This window comes from Coloeus monedula (assembly GCF_965178545.1).
Source record: "Coloeus monedula genome assembly, chromosome: 1".
NCBI classification, from domain to species: Eukaryota; Metazoa; Chordata; class Aves; order Passeriformes; family Corvidae; genus Coloeus; species Coloeus monedula.
The window spans coordinates 150,895,375-150,922,070 of record NC_138781.1 but is presented as its reverse complement, the minus strand read 5'-3'; the positions used below and the strand labels follow the sequence as shown (position 1 = coordinate 150,922,070).

Sequence of the window (26,696 nt, the reverse complement as noted above, 5' to 3'; positions counted from 1 at the left end):
AATGATTAAAATATCAGAGAAGCAAGCTGCAGGAGGCAGCACAGACAAATGTGTTGCAAAAACAGCCTCAGTTTAGCAGTTATTGATAAAATAATCAATTTAAATAGTTTCTAATTAATCGTAGTTAGTGGCCTGTTCTTAAGAGATGTATTTATACCAACCAACCAAATATGGCCACCACAAAATGTCCTCGATTTTGTTTTCAAAACATTGCAATTATAAATAAAAAACAAACATGAGGCCCTCTGTTTTCATAAATCTATTTTATTTCAACAGTATCATAGCTTTACACTACCTGTTTGAAATTTTAATTTAATACTTTCATTTTATGTCTACGTGTTTCAAAAATATTGACAAGCAGTGTTATGCTTTGTTAATGACCAAAGACACAATCTTTGTTTTTACCTTGATTTTGTTGTAAGGACACAGCAGGTAATTCTGCTTTCATCTTATCTGGGCAATGAAAATAGATAGTCTGACTCACTTTCTTAATTAGCTACTGAAAACCCTTTAAAACCAATGAGTATGTGATTTCCCTCATTGTGAAAATGCTGTGAAATTGTCCTAATGAAGAGCAGAAACCTGAACTAAATTTCTTTTTCATTTCTATTTCTCAGGATACAAAATCCCTAAGTTTTAAATGAATGACATATTAAATCCAGACACATATTAAAATTATGACTTTATGAAGAATTGCATTCAATATATACGTCAGGTGTCCTAACTTGCTCTTTCTCCAATCTTTCTTTGAAATTTTTTAAATCCTGAAATGCTATAATTTAAAGAGTCTCTCAGATAATTTTGTCATGCTGCCTTTTCCTGCACCACACATACATATGCCAAATTATACATATCTGAAAAAAATTATTATGTAGGGAAGTCAGGAATACTGTTGGGCAATAAAAGTTGTGCAGGAATATTTGACTAACTGAAGCTAAAAATGGAGTCTTAAAAGGACTAGACAGAGAAAATCACAAAAGTTAAATAAGTAAAGTTATAGCTATAAGATTATAAAAATCAGTCCAGCCCATACCCCTTCTCTTGTAATAAGATCACAACACTACAGGACAGCTACTCATAGAAGAGGCATTTAGCCATAATCAGAAACTTCTCTTGTGTCATGGTCACACTTCAGCTCTCTATCCAAGGCTGCTCTAGACCAATGAGACTAATGAAGCCTGGACAAAGCAATAGGAAAATATGGATGGGAGGCTGCTTTCAAGCTAAGCAAAGTTGTTAAAATATATTTTACTAACATGAATAACCTGGAGTCTGGACTAATGTTCAGAAAAACCCAATAAATAGCCTCTCTGAAACATTTTATTTGCATTATTTCTAGTAGATTTAGAGAACCTAATAAAATTTTATGAAAAAGTTGTTTTAGATCAGAGGAGAAAACAGTCCCTATCTGTTTGATTTTTACATTCGTCCTCCAGAGTTCATTCTTGTTGTCAGTGTAGCAGGTTATGCATCATTCATGAAAAGAAAACTCTCTACCTCTTGTGCAGAGCTCACCAACAAGGCTGCTCCTACTGTGATAAACTATTGGGAGGGAGTAAACTCAAGTCAGAAACAAATCCTCCAGGTATTATGTTCTGAAAAGCCAATTAGGGAAAATTAGTCTATTTCAGCACTACATTTGTGCAGTGTCAGTACAGTTACATAGTGCTAGAAGTTACTAGAGCCACAACGCATTAGTTTTTTTAGCTGTATGTCTAAATCCCTCTCCAAGACAGTCCTCAGCAAGCAGATCCCTTTCTATGCACAAATAATCTCAAATTCCACAAAGAGAAGGTCTTCTTATGTGGAAATAAAGCTCCTTCTTAATATCTTCCTTAATCCTTATGAAAATATTCTTGGGCATCTAACACACTGGCAGAAGAAACGGAGCTGAAGGCAGAAGGGTTGGTGGGGCACAAGCACCGCTTGCCTCCAGTCTTGCAAGGAGGACTCGCTCCAGAAGGCCAAGACTGGTATCAAACCTGATCCACTGGGCTTCCAGGGATGCTTCCCATCAAGGTGGGACAAAGATGGGCATCTGCAAGTTTTAATGAAGGGTTTGGTCAGATCAGTGGGGAGCAAGAAGAAAAACCTTTCTACATTAAATGGTGCAATGAGAACAGTCCCCTAAGAGAATACCCTACAGGCAATTCCTCCCTGCGAGTTCTGCCACTGGCTTACTGAACACCTACTTTCCAGGTAATCTCTTTCTCATAGGGGATTCCACAAATCCAATTAAAGCTCATTTCGAAAGTCAAAACAGTTTGGATGTTGTTTCATTTTATTTGCATAAAGGATTAGAGCTCACCACCTGAAAGAACCGTCTGTCCAGGTGAGAAGAGGATAGTTTTGTTGCTAGGTATGATCACACATTCTATCTTTCTAGTATGGGTATCAGGGCTGTAAAATGAGAAGACAGCCCTTAGTCTTCAGAACAATCTGCTGTTGGCATATTTAGTCTCTTCTGCCTGTTATCTTTGGAAAAACTGTAATCCTGCCTTAATCTCTTTTTCCATTAAAAAACCTGTTCTCTTTGACCATTTGCTTCCTTCTACCTCTACTTCCAGAGGATTTTTTTTCACACTTTCCCCTGCAACAATCTCTATTTCCCACGGCTTTAAGAAGCTCTCTGCAGATTGATGAATTCTGGGGGGTTTTTTTGGTTTTGTTTTTTTTTTAAATTTTTTAAAGCAGCTTATATGTTATGTAGGTTTTATCAAGCTCTTACAAATCTAGAATTTAATCAACTGTCAGTACTTTGCAACCTCTAAAATAAGAGCAGATTGGACTGGGATTGGAAAGGACACTTTAAGAGGGTTAAACACCATAAAGTCTTGTGTATATCCATACATATATATGTAGATATACATACACTGGTGGTAAGACTATTAAAATTTCTCTGACTTGGTATGAGGATAAAGTCCAGATTTAGTTTAAAAAATAAAAGAATAATCTTAATTTTAGACAGCACACAGTCTTTCTTTATAAAAATGATTTAAAGTGCTCCATATTTAAAAATTATGATCACAATAACTGAGGCTTTATTTTTAAAGGACAAACAATAAACTCACAATTTAAAAAAAAAAAACTATGAAATCATCTGGTTAGATATTACATTTGAGTATTTTTTTCCCTCTTGATAGGAACCAATGTGTTGACTGTGAGATTCTAAGAAAAGTTTCACATTTATCCAGACTTTCTGTTATCTTTGTATCTTTCTCTAAAGAACCATGGTCCCCACAAAAAGTGTTTCTTGATGTTGCTCCATTAGCACTTAGAGGATCAAACTCTAAGTATAACTTACTGGTCAATCTAGCAAATGAAGGAATGTGAAAAGTTTCTATTGTTCTTCCCAATCCATTTCCATATTCTGATTTAGTAGGTGACCTGTTTTTAAAGTCCAATAACAGACTTTTCTTCCTCATTTTTGGGGAAAGAAATATTTACATGCACTTATGATTTTGTAGATACCAGGATGTATTTTTACTACATCTTGTCTCAAAAAAACCCATTACTTAACCCATTTGCAGTAGAAACCCAAACATTGTAAAGCCAGATTTAAATGTTGTGCCTTCACTTTCACTGCTGGTGTTTGTTTCTTGTCATCAAAGCATAATCCCCACATTTTGGTTTCAAATAGAAGTCTAAGGTAAAATCAAGATAAGAATTATCTGCTGCCTTCTCTTCCATTCCTTGCAAATCCGGAATGGTCACATGTACTCAAACAGAATAATGAGATTTACAGCCAATGCCAGAGACATGGCAGTCAGACCCTGAACTGCAATTCATATAGGGGAAAAATCCCAGAGTGTCAGCTCTTCAGGCATGGGAGCCTCCCCTAGAAGAAATTAGTGAGAAGGAAACCTCGTTCCTAGTAGATGGATTTTTGGATTTACTAAAGATGAAACTCCTGTGTGGTACTTTGATCTCTAAACTAGGTTGTTCAATTGTCATGTTGGTCAACAGTGAGTGAGACTGACAGGATTTTCATGACCTGTGTCTCCTGTGTTTTCAGCTCTTCGCTAAAGAGAGTGGTGTCTGAAAAAAAAGCCTTTTTCAGAGCTGCCACTGACTAGTGACCCTTGCTGATGTGTCAGAGAAGTGGACAGAGAGGGAATGAGTAAGGGGAATGAAATAGTTTCAGCCCCCTAAATTGATGAGACACTTCTACCAGCTGGGCTGCCATACAGTTATCTCTGCTTAATAAAGAACTCCAAGCTCCAAATTCAACAAGTTAATGCCTCTGCTCTCAATATACTTACCAATTTTAAGGTCATCTTTCTTTCTAGTTCAGGATCAGAACTCTTAGGGTACTAAGAAACTTTCCTTTGTGCCCTAAAAGTACTGTAGGAGGACTCTAAAATTAGTGTCCTTACAAGATTCTCAATTAACAGAGAGACTCTGTGGTCCAGGTAGGGGCTTTAAATCATCTGACCATGAGCAGTACCAATTCCAAGATAGACAAAGTTACTGATGCCATTACTGAGATAATCTAAGGCAAGATAAAATATTTGGATTAATATTTATAAAAAACTTATGGTCTTTCACACTATCGGTATTCAAGTGCCCATCTACAAGCCTGTTCAGAGGGGTTTGATTTTCAGGAGGACTATTGCTCCCGCTTACTGAAAGGAAATTTTATCCTGCTTGTGCTGCTTAGTACTGGAGTCTTAAAATTCTCTGACAAAGTATATCCCTTGTTTTGACCAGAATAAATGACCCTGTAGCTCTTATTAATCTTGGTGTTCTGCAGTGATTTAGGCATATAAAGCTGAACAGTACAAGGCATGAAAGCCTTCTTTCTGATATTTTCCATGTCATTAGTTGCCATAAAGAGTACTCTTGAGAAATGTGTATTTTACTGAAGTTGTCTAGCAATTTTCAAAACAGCCCAAAAAAAACTAACAAAATGGAAAAAGAGACGTCTAAATCAATAGAAAATAGAAACAGTGCAAAAGAATTAAATGAAGATTTAACAGCAGATAAGTCAAAGCTGTTCCAGAGAAACAGCACAATAAGCATTAAAGTCAGATGGTGCTATTCTGATATTTTAGAACAAATTTGAATTGTAGGAGATGTTTTTTGCTCATTTTCTATTCCAGTAAAACAAGGAAAAGCTTAAGATTATGCTTTTATGGAATCATTCCCCAGTAGTTTTGAAAGTAGTTATCTTTCTCCTGTTCTTTAGCTCTGACTCCTGTTTTCCTTGCAAACTAATTGAAATTTATGGAAGTAAATACACCAGAAGACAGTACAAAGGTTTTTGTCCTATGTGTCTTATTTCCATATAAATCTTTTTCTTCTGAATATTTGTCTTGCCTACTACTGTTTAATAAGGAATAACTAACAAAAAAATCATCATGATATTTGGAAGAAACAAAATTACAAAATCAGAAAATATGGCTTTCCATTATTAGACAAGTCTAATGGATTATTGTGGGGCTGGAGAGTATCACTTGTCCAGCTCAGGGAACCCCAGCATAAGTATGATATGGACCTGTTGGAGCAAGTCTAGAGGAGAGTCATGAAGATATCAGAGAGCTGGGGCACCTCTCCTATGAAGACCAGTTCAAAAAGCTGGAATTGTTCAGTCTGGAGAAGAGAAGCCTCCAGGGAAACCTTATAGAAGCTGCCAGTACCTAAAATGGCTAAGAGAGAGATGGAGAGGGGCTTTTGATAAGGGCATGGAGAGGTAGGACAAGGGGGAATGGCTTCAAACTGAGAGAGTAGGTTGAGATTACATATTAGGAAGAAAATCTTGACTGTGAGGGTGGTAATGCACGGGAAGAGGTTGCCCACAGAAGTTGTAGCTGCCCCATGCCTGGAAATGTTTAAGTTGGATGGGACTTTGATCAGCCTGGTCTAGTGGAAGGTTTTCCTGCCCATGGCAGGGAGGTGGTGACTGACTGATCTCAAACATCCCCTCCAACCTAAACCATTCTATGATTCTGTGATTAATGTTCACATCTACAGGATAGGATGGTAATACAAATTGTTTTGTAACTCCTGCTTTTCACCACTCATCTTTCTAACAAGTTTGGGTTTCACGATGAAATTTAAATCTAACATGATCTTCATTCAGGACACAAAAAGTCATATATAAGGATTCGGAGGATCTGTAATTATTAACAATTGTGTGTACTCAATACAGACACTCAATTTAAGAGCACTTAATCTGAGACCTGTAGTTCCTACTGCCTAAGCTAAAAGACAACTGAACCAACAAAGCACTTTCAGGAGACTATTTCATGGTGTGCTCCCACCCACTCCCGTGCAAGTTAGTGGTACCCATGTGGACTTATGACGAGTTGATTCATTGTACCAGTGCCATAGTGTAATCACTGCCTGCAGTCAGCTTCATGATCAACTGTGTTACTACTAAATTTAATTTTATAAATATTTTTGTAAATACTTTGTAGAGGAATAATTTTTTTTAATTAAATATACATGCAGCAGCAGTAACAGGTACCATGCCAAGAAAAATGACAGAGAGGGTTGCTCCATGACTTCTCAGCATGTTACAGGATGAGCTAAATATTTATTAAGCCAAAATGATACTGGGAAGGCATAAAAACAAAACTGGCAGCCTTGGAATCATCTTGCTACATCTCAGGAACTTCAGACTAAGGCACTAAAACTGCTATCCCCTTAAACAGCCAACTGGGTAATAAAAAAGACATCTCCTTTTACACCTGGCAGTAGACTGTTAGTCACCAAGCCCTGCCAAAATTTTGTAATGTGGCTTCAGGTACCTGAACCATCAAACCATTCACCATCCAGCCAAAACAAAGGACCAGCAGTACCTTGCAGTTCTTCCCTTCATCATGTGCTACATATATTGTTTTATGCTGTTCTGGATAATAGCATTGAGGAAACAATTGGATAACATGCCCTTCCTATGAGAAGTGTGTGTAAAAAAGCTTTTTCCTTCTTTCATTGCCACAAACTTTGCAACACTTCTCAGTTAATAATTGATTAGACACTGTTATAAAGGGTCATGACTCTCAAATAGTGTGTTATCAGTTTGGTTGAGACTCTAGCTATGTTTTATAGACAAAAGCTAAACAAAAGGAGACCCCAAGACCTCCTGTGTGATCTGGCCTTGTTTCTCTTTGAAAACAGCTGATGCTTGAATGGAACATGCAGCCAAGGATGGGATGATTTGGAATAGTAATTGACTGAGTGATTAAAATAAAACAAAGTTGATACAGCTCATATCACACACTGCAGCAGTAAGTAGGCTAACAGGCAGCCTCAAAACCCCACAAGTCTGAATAGGTATTGCAGTTCCTTCAATATTTTTTAATTAACTCCCATTGTCTCGATGACACACAAGAAAGAACAGCTGCAAATAGACTGTCCATTGTACACTAAGTAAGCACAAAGGAATTTCTCTTCAGAGCAGTTCATCATTAATGAGAGGTCCTAATTTCCATTTTCTAGAGTGGCATCTACAATAATTATATCTATTCTGAACATTGTCAGAGTTTCAGTAGAAAACAATACCATTTTTATCTACTTCCCTTAAATGTAATAAAAGCTTGTGCTCCAGAAAGACTAAAACTCCTGCTCTGAATGGCCCTTCTCACATCCTATTAAGTTCAGTGTTTAAGACAATAAAACCTCTCATATTAATTGGAGATGTTGTTAAAGACAAACTTGATGGTTCTGGAAAAATGATTCTTAAAAATCAAGATGAAAAATGCGAAACAGTTTCTCTAGAGCATCTGTTGTTAAACACTTCTGGGGTACTCCCACTCCAGGTTTACACAAGTGTCTTGGGAACAGCCATAAGCAGCATGATTCAAAATCCAAAGATGTCCATGACATCTGTGTAGGTTCCCCCATTTGGTGGTACATGTAGAGGAGGAAGAGCAGAATCTGAACTGACATGGCAGTCAAGAGGGGCTTTTCATGCCTTGGCAAAGCCATCCCCAATAAAGGTGATGTGAAACAAAGGAAAATCTATACCACCTAAGTGGAGCTTGTGCAGGGAGCTTATGCAGATGGCAGACCCTGCAGGGGTGATGTCCTCACATCACCTATAGGGAAACCTTGGGGAGTTTGATATTCATCTTAGCAATCTCCTCGAGATCCCAAATCGCTTGTTGATGTTTTGTGCTTGTTGGTGTTTTGTTCTCTTTGATCAGCCCAAGTGGAAAGGTCTCCAGTTTTTATTCACAAGACTGAGACCTTATGCACTGGTTAATTGACTCTTCTCAAAAACTGCTGCAAAGGTCGTTATTTATTCATCAGGGACATGTCCCACTTCTCCATGAATGTGCCTAGCTATGTTTGTGCAGTTGTAAGCACTGGTCCCCCCTTATTTCAGTACAAGTGACCCAAGGGATCTGTGCATGCAGACCACAGCGAAGCTGTCCAACAAAGAATGACTATTGCAGATGCATAAAACAGTAAATGGGCCTTAGAGTCAGTATCAGTGTTAAATTACAGTCTTGAGACTTTAAATAGATGTGTGTGACTCATTAAGTTAATTTACTTATCATTGCAGGATTTGTTTCACTGTTGCTAAATTTTCCTGAAGGAGTAGATTGGGTAGGAGTCAGCTCCATATTTAAAAACCTCCTAAACTAGGTAACTGCACACTCTTTACATCTATGGGCTCCTACTACCACTGACTGAGATCTAGTCAATACAGGCAACAGAACCCAGAGAGACCCATAGTGACAACAAAGGGGTCATTTACATCTGACCTGTTGAGTATCTCTTCAGATTCATTGGATGAAATGGAAGTTTGGGCATAACTACATTGTAGTCACAAAACTCAGGTGTCTGAATGCAGACCTGAAATCTAGCATCAGTTTGTTACATTTAGTGATTTTTACTGGTCTTTTTTCTTTACCAGGGTTATTCTTTGGGTTAAAGGTACTTTTTTTTATTTATTTACTCTAAACTCTGCTCCATCTTAAAGGCTAGGGCTGATTCATCTCATGAATTGTTATTAGAAGAATAGTTTACCAGCTCTTTTCTGGAATTCCTTTGTTGCTATTTTCTTTCTTCTATGTCTTTTCTCTTGAACAAATGTATCTCTGTTCCTTTTCAAACCATTTACCACTGCTGCTGCTTACCTTTGAATTGTCTCCACTTAGTCCACTGCTCAACTATCAAGCTTTCAGCAGAGCTGGGTAATGGAGTGGAGTGTTGCAGTGGGGATTAATGCAACATGTATAAGACAGCGAGGCCCATGGAGAAGAAATATGGACCGATTCTTGGTAGATGTTTTCAGAGGTGTTTATTTTCCAGCCGCATGGCCGGAGCTCTGCTGAGGAGCTGCTCAATCACGGGACCGCCAGGGTCCTCTCTGCCCAGGAGAACACAAAACAACCAGTGGGGAACAAGACTGGCCAGGGAGCAGGGAAACCCCATGCCTCTACCCCAGGGCCCCTCTCCCAGGACCCCATGGCAGGGGGAAAGAACCGCAGCAATGGAGTTTCCTTCACCCTAGAGTTCATGACACTTCATTAGGCCTTTGTCTGTAAGAGAAGGAATTTTTTCTTGTGTGTTCCCCTCCAGCTCTAAAAATGCCTTCCAGGAGAGACTGACTAGAATGTGAAGACTCTTTGATCATGCAAATAGTAAGGTACAGAGGACTATGAAAAAATGGCAATTTTTTTCTCCAGGATTAGCTACTGGACTTTTCTATATGACCTCCACACATTTGTGGTGTTCTTCTGCACCACAGTATCTAAATCTGTGAAATAGGAGCCTGGTTCAGCATCCACACCACCTTGTCAGTGTAGTGTGATGTAAGAGCAGCTTGGAATAGCAAAGGACAGCTGATGCTCGTAGAGGGAAAAATTTTCTGTCCTTTCAGTGTTTCAGTACCAGAGAATTGAAGGTAGCTGAAGTGCCTCATAAAAATGTATGTAGACACACACATACACACTTCAATGCTGCTTTTCTTGCAGCGCTCCTCCTTAGCACAACATACATCATACCAAGTAGTGACATGAGCTGTATATGAGCCTTCAACTGTGATTCCAACAAAGGCTCATCACATGCTTCAGTATAAATGGAGGAGGGCTGCTACAGAGGCAAACTAATTAACCTCAGTTTTATGGGTCACTGCCAGATATTATGTGCAGACAAGAACGTTTAACTAACCTTAATGAGTAGCATGAAGGTTAAGATATCAAATGTGCTAAGCACAATTTTCTTGGCTTAGTGAACCTGTGCCAAGTCAACTATGCTTTATTTTAAATAAACTTTCTAGAGGCATTGCTTGATACCCCCTTGGGCGAATGCAAATAAGGAATGTAAGATTTTCCTGTTGGGGAAAAAAACCCATTCTCTATTTAAGCCATATATATAAGAAGGAACTGACCTTTTTTTTAATGTTCTCTTATCATAGATTTTATAAACAGCTCAATAACAACAAGGATTTCCACTTGCTTTCTTTTTTGTTTAATCTCCATTTTTTTTATTATTTGTATTCCAATTTATCGTCTTACATGGATAAGGTAGGAAATAACATATTTCTTTCTATAGTGAAAAAATTTAGTATTATCTGAATGTATCTTCACAAGAAGTCATTGAACACTTTAATCATACAACTCCCTGAAATACTGATCTGATTTGTTCAGAAGGTGGCTTTATTTTTTGGTTATATTGAGCTATGTATCTTAGTAGTGAAGGAATAAGAGAATATATAGCCTAAGTGCCTTCAGTTATAGGAGGCTTAAGGACAAAAAACGTTAAAAATATTTCTGGTTCCTAGACTACCAATCAGCAGCTCTTTGCAAACATGCCCTCTTAAGAAGCCATAGGACATTCGCTTGTGAGTGAAGCTACCTGAGGACTAGATGTTCCTGTGAAAACCTGGGTTTCCAGGAGTGTAAAGGACTTCCTGAAGGACTGGTTTTCTTCTTGCTATCACAAGCATCACATCCAGTGTTTACACATCAGAAGAATGAAGGATAGCAGAATTCCCACGTGGAAAGTATGGAAGAAAGTCAAGACAAAGCAAATGTGCTAAAATTAGAACCACCTTGTATGGGAAAACAGAAAGTCTGAGCTTGGCTATTTCCCAGAATTAAGGATGATCTCACTACTCACAGCGTGCTCTGCATCAGCTATTACTTGCATAATTTTTTCGTCCCTTCCTCACAAAGGCAGGTCTTGATTTAGTAAAGGTTTGTAGAATAGGTGGATTAAATATTAGAAGAGTCTTGGTTCTCTCGTCTTCTGTCAGCATGTTATGCAGGAAGGAGCACAGGAGAAAGCTGCCTTCTCGGAGTGGAGTGTAACAGGTGTGCTCCAGTGGTGAAACACTCCTGTGCTAAAGTGCAGCTTTTGGCAGCTTGTGTTCTCCCCTCTTTAGCAAACATACAGTTCAACTCAGCTGGGGCTGCCATCTAGACAAATGGAAGTGTTTACCCAAAACGTGTTTCCATCAGAGCTGAGGATTGTTTTACTAACTACTGACTAAGACTGCTCAGAGTGAGAATTCTTCATGATCTGTGAAAGTTGTAAGTTAGTAATGATATCACCTCCTATGAAAGCTAGGGAGGGATTCCTTCATTTATTCAGATGTTTCATCTATGGCTACATTTCATCCATGACATTGAATCCTGCTGGCATAAAAATCATTATTGTCATGATTGTATTGCTCGTCTCTCTCATTCCACCCATCATCCCTCTTTGGTTTTTCTTGTTCTCTCTCAACAAATTTTCACCCTCAAGAAGGGGCATAACCCATAGCATGTATAATATGAGATTATTTTATATCCTCCTAATATCAAGTTACCTCAAAACAAATTCAACATCAATTTCTTTGACAGAAAAGGGAGGGGAGGGGAGGGAAGGGGAGGGGAAGGGAGTGGAGGAGAGGAAAGGAGAGAACTTTATCTGTGTTTTACAGTCCACATATGCGCCTGATTTGGAAGTTTAAATCTCGTTTTCCCTAGATATATACTATTCCCCAAAATGTTGTTTGAAATTTGGTGATAAGTAGCTTACATAACTAGCATTCTCTTCTTTAGTTCAAGAATATTTCAGTATTTGCAATCCTGTAAAGTAAAAGAAAATTGAAAAATTATAGCTTTGCTTCAGATTGATTGGGAGTGATATATTCCAATACTGGACAAAGCTTTCTAATCTAAAAATAAAGAGAGAGACTGAGGGCAAGAAGACACAATAACAGTATTTTAATACAGAAGGATTATTATAGAGAAAGGAGCAATCAATAATTATCCATTCACAATTTGGAAGGATAAAAAGAAGTTTTAATTTGCAGAGAAACAGATTTGAGTTGGATACTTGCAAAATCTGTCAAAGCCATTAAACTGATGAATCACTGAAGGAGGGACATTCTAAAATCTCTCAGGGGGATGATCTAGGGCTTTCACAAAAGAATTTGATTACTTTTTAGGGCTTGCCTGACTGTACTTAGAGGTGGTTAGTTAGAGCATGGTGCTAATAACCATGATTGCAGGTTCGAACCCCAAAAGGGCCAGTCACAGAAGAGCTGGACTCAGTGATCCTTGTGGGTCCCTTCCAAATCAGAATATTCAGTGAAATTCTGTGAAAATTCTGTGATTAATTATATTATAACAGGGCTGTAAACAGCAATGGTGTGTATGTGTATATATCTCCTAATACACTAATATTAGAAGTATATGTGCACTAATATGCCCTGATAACACCGTGTTTGCACAGTAATAATAAACAAATATACTTCGATGCTATACTAATATACATTAAAGATTTACATTATAAATAAGCATGTGTATGTATATAAACACATCTCAAATGTTTACTCTTCCTGAGTGTTCTTGAAACACAGACAAAACTAATTAAAAATGTTGAATATGTTCTCCAGTCTTCCTACTTGAGAGGGCCAGTTTGAATGGCTTCATGTGCACTCATTTTATTCTTCCTTACCTAAACCAGAGGTATGCTGGACTCTGGACTCAGTTTGAAAAGGTGAATTATCACAAATGGTCTGAGCTAGAATTTTTAGAGAGGAGGGTCACATCTTAAATAACCAATTATCCAGATCTTTAAACAGGACATTGTGAAATACCAGTTCAGATTGGTACTGAGACTTTGATTTCCTCTTTGTTTTAGGAACGGCTGGTGCTCTCTGTGTTACCACGGTTTGTAGTCCTGGAAATGATAAATGATATGACCAATGTAGAAGATGAACATTTGCAGCACCAGTTCCATAAGATCTACATTCATCGTTATGAGAATGTCAGGTGGGTGGAGTAGCCTCTCTGTAATGTTTAAGGTCTCAGATGCTGCTAAATGACTCTTGTTTGAAGATTTCCCTTCTGTTGCTTTATTCATTCATAAATCAGAAAATGAGTGAACCCTTGTTTAATTGAGCAGAGAAGCATTTTGGTGCCTTCTTGTATTCATCAGGATGGCTGGATGCTACTGCAATGGCAAGACCCATTTGAACCAAACAATGAGCCTGGACCAATTGTGTCTTTTTTTCACTTAATTAAGTGGTCAGGATTGCACAGGAATGTGCCTACATGTGCACACATATTCTGCCACAACCTGCTGCTTCACCCCACACACTGAAGAATGAGATGGAGACTTGTAAGATGCTCTCAAAGACGGTGACCTGTTATATGGTTCCTCTGCTTAGGAGCTATTTTCATTTAATCAGTCTTATTATTAATTTCTTAATCCCATTTCTTTTCTTTATATCTCTCTCTAAATTTTGTTTTTCCTGAAGTTAGTTATCAGAAGGGTGATAATTATCCTATGAGCTGCTACTGGAAGTAATTAGTCCTAATTTTACACTTACACCAGAATGATCAACTTCCACTCCATGACATTACATAATCTTGATTTTATTGTAGTTCCCAAAAAACAGAATTTTTTTTTAAGCCACTAGCGTTTTCCATATTAAATGGAAATATGTCTTTCCCAAAAACACAAGGGCAAAATATTGAGTGACCATCATTAAAATCATCATTGAAGAAAGTGAAAAATAAGCATCCTTGGATATGATGGTAGATAGTTTGCTAGGAAAGCATGTACTTTGCCTTTCAATAAAACCAAAATATAACTTTGTCTGGACAAGTTCAATAAAAATAATTTGCACTTCTGCAGAAGGGTAAATTGATTATCTGCTGCTTCTGTGGCCATGCAGTATTTCAGACATATTATTTTATTAAATCTGGTTGAAAGTGTCAAGGACCCTCATAAAGGTTTGGGTTTCACTAAGTTAAAACCTCTTCCATTAACCTTTTTCATACTCAGACTAAGTGTTGCTGTAGAAGAATCAAAACATGGAAAAGATGGCCTTTTTCTTTTAATGCAAAAGGGTTGTATTCAGGGTGAGAAGTCAAACCTTATTTTATGCTTGAAATAGATTTGAAATTAAGATTCTGCATGTTTTAAAATGTAGATACTGGTTGGCTTCTAGGAATGCTTCTAGAAACTAGATCTTTTCAAAACTAGGTTTCACCTTTTTTTTTTCCCCTAAATGTTGAGTACTGAACACTACCTAAATCAGTGCTATATGAATCCTTAAAATTAATAACCTGTTAGAAATTTTTCTTGGTTTGATAACTAAAAGTGTAGAAATCAGTAGCTGAAAAATTTTAATCTTTATAAATTTAGTCTATTATTACTATTCATTCCTCTTTGAGTCACTTGGTATTTTACCTTTTAATTTTATTTCTTCTCACCGGTAAAAATCTTACCGAGTTTGTGAGCATCTTGTTTAATCCTCAGCCAAACTTTTACCAGTCCATAAATTTGAAGATGAATTGTATTATCAGTAGACAACATGATCATGACTGTATTTATTATTGCTTATATTAGAATTTCTCAGATGTTGTCAAATTGTGATCTTGTACAAGTCACCACCTAAAGTGATAACTTGTGAAAAAAAATCTTCTGCTACTCTTGTAACACCAGTTATTAGTTGACTTTCAAGTGCTAATGAGGTTTGTGCCAGAATGATATGTGTATTTTTGAACATCACTACTTTATAAAGTAGCCAATACTCTCTTCATCTAATAAGTACTGAGCTATTATTTGCTTTGGTCTGGGTGGTATCTTGCACACCAGAGACTTTGTGTGTGCTTATGTTTCTCTATATTCACATGTGGTCATTTTAGGCACAGTGAGCAGTCAAAAGGCTAGAAAAATAGCTGGATGTTCAAACACAGGTTAGAGGTCTGTTTGCAAGTAATTTGTCAATGGAGATTGTACCACAACTGCACGCACACAAGTTGATACACCTAAATTCAAAGTATGACTGCACTGGGCTCCCTGCAAATTCAGTAGAATGAAAAAGGAATTAACCAATTAAAGATTTGTACCTTAAAAAGGGAGCACTATAGTTCTAACTCAGGTACTTCTGTCAAATGCCTAAAATTAGATGGAATAAAACTGGCCTTAGCCAGGTGTATCAACACTGTCACAAATCTGTCTGTAGTCTTAGGATTTGAGTCTTATGTGATTTGAAAATACAGAACTGCATGACTCCCATTTTTGGCAAAACTTTTTCTCACCCTTAGCAGTATCTTTTTAATCCCTTCAATATTTATATTCAGTACTCCAGAATGTACAGAGGTCTAGAACAAAGGTAGTATGACTTCAAATGTAGTAAAATGACCCTTCCACTAGTAAAATACAAGATTACTTAGACACTCAGTAATTAAGTGAAATCGACTGAAACACTAATATATTTTCTCGTTTTTTAGCATTCTTTTTGCAGATGTTAAAGGATTCACCAACCTCTCCACAACTCTGTCAGCCCAGGAGCTGGTTCGAATGCTGAATGAACTCTTTGCCAGATTTGATCGACTAGCACATGTGAGTTAAACACAGTTTATTTGCAAAAAGAAAAAATAAATTCTATATTTGGGAGCTTTGGGAAATACCCTCTGATCACTTTGAACAATATATGTGCAGATTTTCCCCACAGGGACTGTATATCGCCATTGAGGTTGGAAGACACTGATAAAGTTTTATGAAAGATGATGAGTTCTGATAGCAAGTGAAAGCTGATGTTGTTGTCAGAACTTTGGGCTTCTGTAGTGCTGGACAAAGAATTGTAGGAAAGCAGACCACCCACCACATTTTCTAGGGAAGTTTCATACTTCTGGTACTTGCTGGATTTTTTTTTTTTTTTAAGACCATAGCTTTATTTTTTCTTTTCTTCTGTGAAATGGGGAAGGTTAAAAGACCTATTCATTTAAGGTCATCTAATCAGTTCCCACAGCCATTATTAGTTACTAGCAAGGTTTACACTCTTTAGGCTGGATTCTATCTAACTCAACAATGAAATTAATTAAACACAGCAGAGGAAATTATTACATCAGGAAAAGTAGTTGCTACTTATTTAGCACTCATTGGAAAAAAAGCGAAGCACAAAAATACAAGCAGAACACATGCTCAGTTTTGCGAGGCTTGCATTTTTTTTATGTTTCTTTGGTCAAAATTTAATTTGACTATCTTTAAGTGTCAATATCTGAGCTGACTAATAAGGCTTCTAAGTGGAGGCAATGAAGTACATTTAATGGAGTTTATCTTACAATTTATCCAGCCAAATGTAGGTACCTACTACAGGAAAATGCTAATTGCACTCTGAATATCATAGACCATGTTATCTATTTACTATAAGGAGAACCTAAAGTGTTTTAGTCTGATGTACAGATTTACATCCCTCACTGGGTTTTACTCATTTATGGTTCAAGGTTATGGGGTATTTGTACATTTATTGCACGGTATCAGTAGGACCCTTGTGGTTTTCTCTCAGCTTACACATTAAAGCCAAAAAAGACAAGACTTCTGTAATTATTCAAATTTCTTTTGAGTCAGCTATTTTTATCTTAAATAGCAATGTGTTTTCTCATGTACATAGTGATGCCACAGCCTATTGACTGGGCACTGGCAAATTAGTAAATGCAACCTACAATATTTGCTCTGCAAACAAAAAACCCTCATCAACTCTGGTCTACATTGTAAACCAAGCCAGGTGAAAGAATTACCTCAGTCCTGTCTTAGAAAGCTTATAGGGGTAATGTCTGGTTTTTTATGGCTTGATAAAAATAGCTACTTTAACTGAAGAAACATATTTTACGCCAAATTAAATGTGTGTGTGTACATCACAGAAATATTTTAGAAAGACTATGTATATAAAATGCCTTATTGCCTTGCTTTACATTTCAGTTTTAGCTAGCATTCATGATCATTAACCATATTTTCTAATCATTCCATAAGCTATATTTAACCAATACTGACTTTGTATAGAAAGACTATATGCAATAAAGGAGTTAGGAACAAGGAAGGCATTTACATTTAAGTCTAATCCAGTGAATTCTCCCTCACCTGCCACTTAATTCTGAATTCAACTTCCTTCTTGTATTTTTTTTTTTTTTTTAATTTTATGAGAACTGAAAATTTTACTTCTTTAAATGCCTGGACATTCCCCCCTTCTTTGTGGCTTGTCACACATTTCCTACTTAAACCTTCTAGAAATTTTTTTGTTGCAGTTCTAAACTCATAAATCTTCATGGAGAACATTGAATGTGCCACACAGGAGTAGGTATCCCAAAAATGTAGGTGAATTTATTTTAAAGAAACAGTAATAAATATATCAGTCCCTTTTACAGAGCCAAGAATTTCTTATCCAGAAATCTGTGGTTTGGGATGAAAGAACTTCTGTGTCTGCAAAACCTGATCATCAGGATGGTCACCTCTCAAGTGAATGTCCCAGTCAGTAAATTCAAGGTTCTAGGCTCCTTCATGCATTTTCTTTCCTAGTCTGGGAATTTGATTTTCTTTTTAACACATAATTGATTAATCCACTGGTCTAGAACATCCATACATCCACGGGTCTAGAACAATCCTCTGAAAGGTGGAAGGCACAGGGAGGAATCACTGCAGAAACTGAACTGATTTGCTTACAAAGATTAGTGGTATGATCATGAATAATTAAAATTTAGTAAAAAGAAAGGCATTTTGACTGTGTTCCTTATTTGTGGCTTCTGTAACCTGGATGTCACGATACGTGTCTGATGCTCTGACAGTAGAGACGCCCAACAGAGAGGAACCTCTCCTGGTTCCCTAGAAAGGGTTTGGTGTTTCTGTCCCACTCAAGGAGACAAATTGTCCCTCTGCACTTTATAGGAAACCAAGATTCCTCATTGGACTCTTATGGAGGGGACCAGCTGCATAAAATAAAATGGTCTAAATCTTGTATTGAACTTAACCTGTGCCTTTGGAAAATTTTGGAAATGGATACTGACAGATCCTGAATTTTAAGGACTTGTGAATTACATGGACTTCTCAACATACCCAACTGATATTGCATAAAGCTTTCACACCTCGTAAAAGTGTATCTTTTGGAAAAATTCCTGGTCTTCATCTGAATGCACCAAGAGATGGTCTTGTCTAAATAGTTGTCTATCTTGGTAGCATATTCCAGTGCCTTAACACTCTTACTGTTTATTCAGTATGGCTTGTTTCCCATTTGATTTTTTCTGAATTGGAATTACATCTATTGATTCTTGCTATGAACAATCCCAGAAAAAAGAACTGTCTTGTAGCCACTGACTTCCTCCAGGAATGCATCTGGGTGCTTTGATCAAGGTGCTTCTCAGGTTTCCTTTTGATAAAAGAAACAGACCAAAGTCATGGCTAGGTTTTTACTCTGTAAAATTTATTCCTTCAAATAGTTTTAGGGACTACTTTTCTGGAACACCTTCAGTTTTTGAGAATCCCTTTTAAAGCACAAAAACCAGTATTCCTGGACTAATCTCCATTAGTGTGGTGGAGGCAGATCATCACCATTCCTCCTATTATCATTTTCCTCAATCACTGTCCAAATGTCATGTTTCTGAACATACAGTGATAACATTATTGTACTGAAAAATATTATTTGTGTTTTTATGGTCTTGCTGTCATGCTGTAACCACCAACATGTCTGCATGGTAATTGCTCATTTTACTGGTCTGAGTCCTTTTGTAAATGTTATCCTACTTGCCTGTAAATCCTCAACAGGACTTTTGGAAAGTGGCCCTTTCAAGGCCTCCCTAGAAGGATCTTCCACTAAGGAGGATTACACAATCACATCTAGATTTCAGATGTGTCACTTAACTGGTTCTCAATCAGCTTAAATAGAGTTATCATAACTCTTTAAAATAGTCACTGTTAGTCAGACTCTTGGAGTTTGCTAAGAATTACCATCAAAGCAAAGAGATCAGTGAAAGAAAACTTGAGGCAGTTTCTTTAGATTTTAAGGAAAATCCTTATAAATACTTATTTACTTCTAAATAAAAGTATTACTTTATAATCCCATATAAAGGATTGTTGGATCTGCTCTAACATCTTACATAAATCATATAATATTAAAGAAGACATTTTTACAGCATCCTGAAAAATGTAATTTGGCTTAGTTTCTTTTTTCTCTTATTAAGCTTTATTAAGAAAAACAGAAGTAATGAGAACTCTGAGGGGTTTTTTTTAATCTTCCCTAGGTTACATAAAGTATTATGGCATACGTTGATGCATATAATTAACAACAAAAAGTTCATAATATCTGTATCATTACCACAGAACACTTTGAATAAAAATTAGAACTCAGTTCAATATTTCTTCTAAGAAAAAACGTAATATGTTATGTACAGCTACTTCCCATTTCTAATCACTCTGTAATGTTTGCAAAAGATTTATAGTTATTAAAGAGAAAAGTGACATTTACAAAGGAAGAAAAATAAGTTGGCATAAAACAGAACTGAAGAAAACATTTCCTTATATCTGCCTCATCTACTGAAAGGCCTAAACAGAAATTTAATTAATATTAATATTTTCCTTAGGCAGAAATTTTGAGGAGAGAAGGGAAACAAGATGACATTCAGTACGATACTTAAGCCTAAAAAAAGTCCTGCTTTGGTGAAATAATAGTTATTTTTGATGTTTGTTTTTCCTCTGCCTTCTCTGCAGTGCTAGATGTCAGCCAATACCATGATTTAAATTATCATATTTCTAAATTCATCTACAGTTGTTAGATTCAGTTTCAGATACGACAAAGAGGAAAGAGTAAAACCCTAAATAAAGGAGCTTATTAAAGGACTGAGGGGTTTTTTTTAATTTTTTTTCTAAGGAAATAATCTTCTTCTGTAACCTTGGCTAAATTTTCTCCTGTGATGTTGCAGACAAGCTGCCAAAAATTCCTCCAACAGTGTATTATCAATCTTACTTGTGAGTGGTGTTTCCAGGGGTGGAAACCAACCTGACTACCAGGCTCCACAAGAACACATCATGCCATAGCCCCAGTACAATACCTGCACCAACTGGTACCAGGAAGGGAAGACTAGAAGGTGTTGAAGGCTGTTTGATTTGCTTGATAAATACACTCCCATTGCAGAGCTTTACTGTCCCAGCCACATTTCAGCTCTGAGCTGGCAGCGCTTTGTTCCGTGGTGAAATCATCTCCAAGCATGTAACCCACAGGGTTCCAGACATCCTAAAAACCCCTGTTTAAACATATATGCCAGGTGTGAATTTTCTCATTTGTATATGTTTGGGGTACTGTAGCAAGAAGCAGAGTTTCTGGATTATGAATATGGATATATCATATTTATCTCATTATAAAGACATTGTATGAATTTAGAGTAAAGGGATGGAGTGAATGCTCTTTTTGCAGTGCTTAATTCTGACGGTTTTTTTCTCCTAACCAGTGTCAATAATAAATTGTCTAATAGTAATGAATAAATGACCCTGTTCACAATGTTCTCCCTACATTTACAGTTTTTCAGATAGTAAACAGCCCATCAAAAGACCTAAACAGTCAAGTAAAACCCCAGTCCACAAAACACTTTTAGAAGTGATAGTATACAGGCTTTTTATGAAAAAAAGTCAGATGAAAATGGCAGATTAAATAAAATTTGTTTTAAAATTTCCCAGTGATTTATAGACTAAGAATTACACAAATTCAACCTCCCCCAAAAAGAAGCCCCACTTTGTGACTAAATTAGGATTTGAATTAAATTTAGGCTTCACAAGTATATTCTTGGGAATTCTCCAGCTCATCCTTAATAGAATCATAGAATAATTAAGGTTGGAAAAGACCTCTAAGATTATTGAGTTCAGCCATTTACCTAACATTTCTAGGGCCCCTACTAGACCATGACCCTAAGCATCACATCCACGTCTTTTAAATACCTTCAGGGTTGACAACTCATCCACCTTCTTGTGCAGCCTGCTCCAAGGCTTGACAACCCCTTAGATGAAGAAATTTTACCTAACATCCAATCTAAATCTCCCCTGGTGCAACTTAAGGCCACTTCCTCTTGTCCTGTCTCTCGTCACTTGGGAGAAGAGACCGACCCCCACCTGACTACAGCCTCCTTCTTGGCCACCTGGGCACATGCTGACTCATGTTCTAATGTTGTCAAACAGTGTCCCATGTACCTGAAGCAATTAAGTTCTAGAAGATCCTAAGAGCAGAATTTCCATGCAGAATTGTTCCTGCCTTAGCTGGAAAGAAACACCTTGAATCTTTCTCATGGGGATTTCTGTCTCTGAAATCACTCAAAGCATAATTTTCTAATTAACATGAGCTGGCAAAGCAAATTGATCATCAGATGCAACAATCATAGCAGTTTTCTTCTACAGTATGTTAAGGAACAAAGCTGTTGATATAATATATTAGAAAACTCACTCAGCAACAGACCTCAATTCCTTCTGCAGCATAAGAGACACAAAACCCATTTTTTCTGGCAGCACAGAGACGTTCTAACCACCCCATTATAGATTTTTCTAAAGAAAAAAAACCCATTCCTTATATGGTGTGCTAAAATATGTAGAAAGTGTTTAACATAGGACCATATTTATGTACTCCCTAGTTCAGGCAAATGGAAGACTGTCACATTTTCCCTTTAAAAAAAAAATTAAAATTTATTTTATTTTATGTATAAAAATTAGAAAGAATCCTTGTAACTGTGTCCCATATTTGGACTCCTTTTTGCCTACATGACCAGGCTTAGGAACTCCCCTCCATCTGGCTCTCTCAAGGCCCCAGCTCTCTTTTCCAAAGTGACAGAGCTGCAACAGAAAAAATGTGGATGGATCTCTCTCACCAACCCACCCTAAAACAGACTGCTGATTAAGAGCTTTGGCCTAGACCCGATTCATGCTGAGAAATGAGGTTTATCCAGGTTTCCTCTACCTTTGGCACATGCTTCAGGAACTGAGCTATTGTACACAAAGGCCAAGTCCCTGCCTCCTCCCACTCCAGCTGCCTTTTAAAAGAAGACTTATGTGTATGACTTCTCTGTGTTCTGTAGTTCAGTTGCAGTAATTTTTCATCCCCAATGTTCTAAACTTTTAGCTTGAAATTATAAAACTTGCAAAAAATTTTGACTTTTCTGTGGTCTGTTTGCTAGCCTATGGGGCTCCCTTCAAAACTAGGTGAAATGATTAATTCACCACAGGCAGAATTGGAAAAGTGGCGTAGCTTATAAAAGAAAATCACTTTTTTCCCCATGTCAGAAATTTAGCCGAAGGAAACAAGAAATATTAATGAAGTCTATGACTGTGTCTTTCAGTAACTTGATATTTGAGCAACTCATTTCTGCAGCTCCACCTTATGCCAATTTACTTTGCTTCCTTTCCAGTCACTAGGGGTATATTTAATAAGCTCAAACATAAATCATTCACCACATACAAGGTAATTATTTATGAAAAATCTGCATATTTTGTTTTTCTCTGGATTTACGTGAATTGGAAAAAGGTTTCTTGTCAATTGCCACTGAATTAATCTAGAATTATTATTAAAAATAGTTGGGTGTTTGAGTCTGCTCAATATCCCCAGGAAAAATTGTGATTTAAATTGATCTTGGCAGAATCAGGCCCCTTAATCTTCCACTTGATGCAAAAGAAAAGCTGCAAATAAGGGGAGAAAAGAGCCCCTATTTGTGACATGCTGAGAATTTAATTGATCCCTTCAGTAAATGCTATTAATGAATGAGTATTGGAAGGGGTGTGAGGCTGATGGATACTGATGTGAATGTCTGTATAATATCAGCTGTCATTTACATGTCCAAGGACAACTTCTAGAATTGCATATGAAAAAGGAAAGAGGAATAGAATAAATTAAAGAGGAGGTAATAGCCTCACAACAGTGTAAGGATTAACACTGTGGTGAAAAATATTTCCTGTATCAAAGTTCCCGTATGACAATTTTCTCCGATTTAAATAATTTACTCATTTTACAGTTTCTTCATACATATTTAGATTTTTCATTCATTTTCATTTAATATCAACTTGCTACTCTTAGATACCATTTCAGTGACGTGATTTTAGGAAGCGGGCTTGAGCTCTACAGTGTGAGGAAAATCTTGATTGCTACTAATATAATTTTATACCACTGAAAACTGGGCAGGCCCTTACAAAACTCAGTCTCTGATTTAAAACTGTAGCATGGCTGCCCACATTATTCATTAATCTAACCTTAATGCTCTCATACAACCAGTCTGACAAAGCCTCCAGTCTAAATTGTAGATGTGATTAAACTACGGAGTTATCTGAGGGAACCTCATGAGACCAGACAGCGCTCCTCTGCCAAAGGCAGATACCATCACCCCTCTGTTCTTCCCGAGAATTATCTTCCTCTAGATGAAATATTTCCAGTGATAAAAAGCCCACAGTTTACTTTTGAAATGAGTATGATGGGAATAATTAGGGAAGAATAACAAATGTAAAAGCAATGTAGTCAGGCTGTAACACAGATTGCATTTAACAGTCATAATAATTTGATTAACAGCAAAAAAATAGGAAGACAAGGAGTCATTTAAAAGCTCCCTGTGGCTTCTTGTGCCAGCAGAGACACCTTGCCTGACCCCTGCAATGTTCCACAGGACATAAATCTTATGTCATGTTTGTTAGTCTTGTGTGGGTGTTTCACAGACCCAGGTGTCTCACAGATTCATGGTGAGTTTAGGTACAGACAGCTGAACTGAAGCCCAGCCAACTGCTTTAGCTGTGAGCTGAATTTGTCCCCAGGCCCCCCTGACTGCATTGCCTGGCTCTCCCTGGGCTGCAATGGCAAGCTCCACTGCTAGCTGGCATAGGGACACCTGACACAGTCATCTCCGTTTGGATATCGCACTCCATAGATGACTTCCTGAGCTTTGGCAAATGAGTCAGGTGACATCACGTGACAAGAAAAAGAAAACATTCATGACTAGTTGAATGGATTTCCTGTGTCACACACATGCACTCAGATTTGCATATATCAGACCCTCATTATCAGGCCTTGTCGTGCATTAAGATTCTTGTTATGAAAAGCGCATCCCTCTGAAGTTGTTTCATTTGTTCGGAATTTCAGATATACAGCAAGGTGATGTTAGTCTCATCTGAATTAACTGAAATCAGCACTTAACCAGTTTAAATGAGGTATTACAAACCAGACAACAGTCTCGTCCTGTTGTAGACTATGGCCTTTAACTGTGCTGAAATTCTCACTTAATAGGGGTTTCCATATCATCAGATAGGTACAATAAATGTTGAGTGTAAAAATGCAATTAAAAAACTAAAATATAATAATACTTGAGATATATCTTTCTTCTTTCCTTTCTTCCATTCTTTCTTTCTTTCCTAGAAATTGACTGGTTTTCCCTTTTTTTTTTTTTCTTCTATTCTGCTATGAGATTATTATTTGTAAAGTATTTGTAGTGGCTCTGAAGAGTTGAAATGCTGCCTTTTGATTTATTCCACCTCAGTCAAACCAATATGACATTATGCACTAGCCTTTTATTTTGTAGATGTAAAAGCAAACATCACTTAGAGTAAGAAACAATTGAACAGGACCTTTAGAAAAGCCAAAAAAACTCTAGAATCTGTGGTTTATATCTTCATCTCTTTGCATTTTGTCTTAACGAGGAGCACAGAGAGAAGCTTAAGGAAGCCCACTTACTGTTTGACATGCACTGATTTGTGCTATTGAGTCCTACGTATCTGTCAATTAACTTTTGTTTCATAGTTTCACTCTATAGTAAAAACGTAAATGGAAAAAATCAAATCTCTAATTCTTTCCATTGATGGGGAAACTGTATAAAAAAAATGTTTCAGAGGGGTTTAGGATGTACAGTTTCTATTGAAGCCATATGAAAAATGTTCTTGTGTGGGTCTGAAGAGGGGCTGAAAGGAAGGGATTGAGGAAAGAGGAGAGTTACATATGAATTTTGACATTTTAGAAGCCTGAGTTCGCTCTGGAATTTTGTGTGAAACTTGGATAGCAAGGCACTGCACTCTGAAAGGCAGTACTGGTATTAGCTGGAGACTTGAACCAAAGCTTCAAACACAGTCAGTTCCTACTGATGGTTTAAGGAGATTTCAGGGTGAATCGGCTTATTTTGGCCATGTGCCCACGGCAGATTTTACCCTCACTGGTATGCTTAAGGCTTCAGCTGACTTCACAAAAAGCTTTGGGTACAAGTATGTAAGTTCCCTGTGCCACTCCAGGATTGTGAAAGGCTTATCTGACGCTGACCACAAAGCTTCATTCTTCCTAAGCAAAACTTTGAAGGGGACCCATACTCAATCCCTGGGAGAACCAGCACTCACATTTGCTCCTAGATCCTACTTAAATTTTTCTTTTTAATGGTCTGTTACTGGAGCCTTTACTGATTGATTATTAACACTAGACTCAGTATTTCTACTACTCTCCATCATAACAACACCTCCTTGACGCAACTTGTAATGTTCTCTGGTCCTGTGAATTGATTACCTCCTGTGAGGGCCCAACCAGCAGAATACACGGGGCAAATTTACAGGTAATCTTGGTCTCACATGCTGGGCTAGGAACTGCAAAAGTTTCACCAACTCTGGTATTTCTTCTCACGAGAAAAGGATCTTCTAAAATAATGATCAAGTCACAAAATAATATTCTGTTTCAGTAGGTAATGATACCGTTAATATGTATTTTTGAAATTAAACTCCCTATTTGCTCTCGGGGTAAAGGATGTCTCTAGCTGGATGCCAAAGAAACATCATTCCACCCCAGCATGAGCCTGATGCAAGACACCGTTGACATCCTTGACATGCAGATACTTGATCAGTTCCTATAGCTGTTGGGAATACTCGAGTGTGACTGTGGAAACTTTAGGTGGGAAGGAATTCTCAGTGGGAGGAAAGAGGTTTTTCATTTATTTCCAGTGTAAAAATGGGGCAGGAAAGAATGCCCTGGAGGAACATAGCCTAAATTGGGTTATTCATTCTCTCAGCTGGCGTTTCTGAATCCTTGGCCTATGTTCCACCTAGCTCTGATGAAACCTTTCTTCCCATCAGCAAGGACATCTCTAATTACCATAAAAGAAAAATCACTATACCTTTTTTTTCAGCAAAAGTAAAGGACTTTATTTCAAAAGTGATATAAATTACAATTGTACTAATGTCAAGAAGGAAACATCCAGAAACAAGGTGGGGGGGGTTGTTGTTTGGGTTTTTTTACAGTAATTTTTCAACCATTTTTACTTTCACATTAAAATTATGGAAAAACAATGCAAATATTTTCTTTCTCTTTGATACATTTGTGTGTAGGAACATCATTGTCTCAGAATAAAGATCCTGGGGGATTGTTACTACTGTGTGTCAGGGCTCCCAGAACCTCGCCAGGACCATGCACACTGCTGTGTTGAAATGGGACTCAGCATGATCAAAACTATCAGGTAATGCCTTTTTTTCCCCCTGATTCACTG

At 37.3% G+C, this 26,696-nt stretch overlaps 1 protein-coding gene across 1 annotated transcript in view; it reads left to right on the top strand.

Annotated features, from left to right (window-relative positions):
* ADCY8 (adenylate cyclase 8) overlaps positions 1-26,696 on the top strand; it is a gene marked incomplete at its 3' end in the record, with an annotated part of 121,071 nt that overhangs the window by 36,515 nt on the left and 57,860 nt on the right. The window contains exons 3-5 of the mRNA XM_082277133.1: positions 13,090-13,220; positions 15,693-15,804; positions 26,539-26,666. Coding sequence (XP_082133259.1) covers positions 13,090-13,220; positions 15,693-15,804; positions 26,539-26,666 — 371 coding nt within the window. The remainder of the gene's footprint in view (positions 1-13,089; positions 13,221-15,692; positions 15,805-26,538; positions 26,667-26,696) is intronic.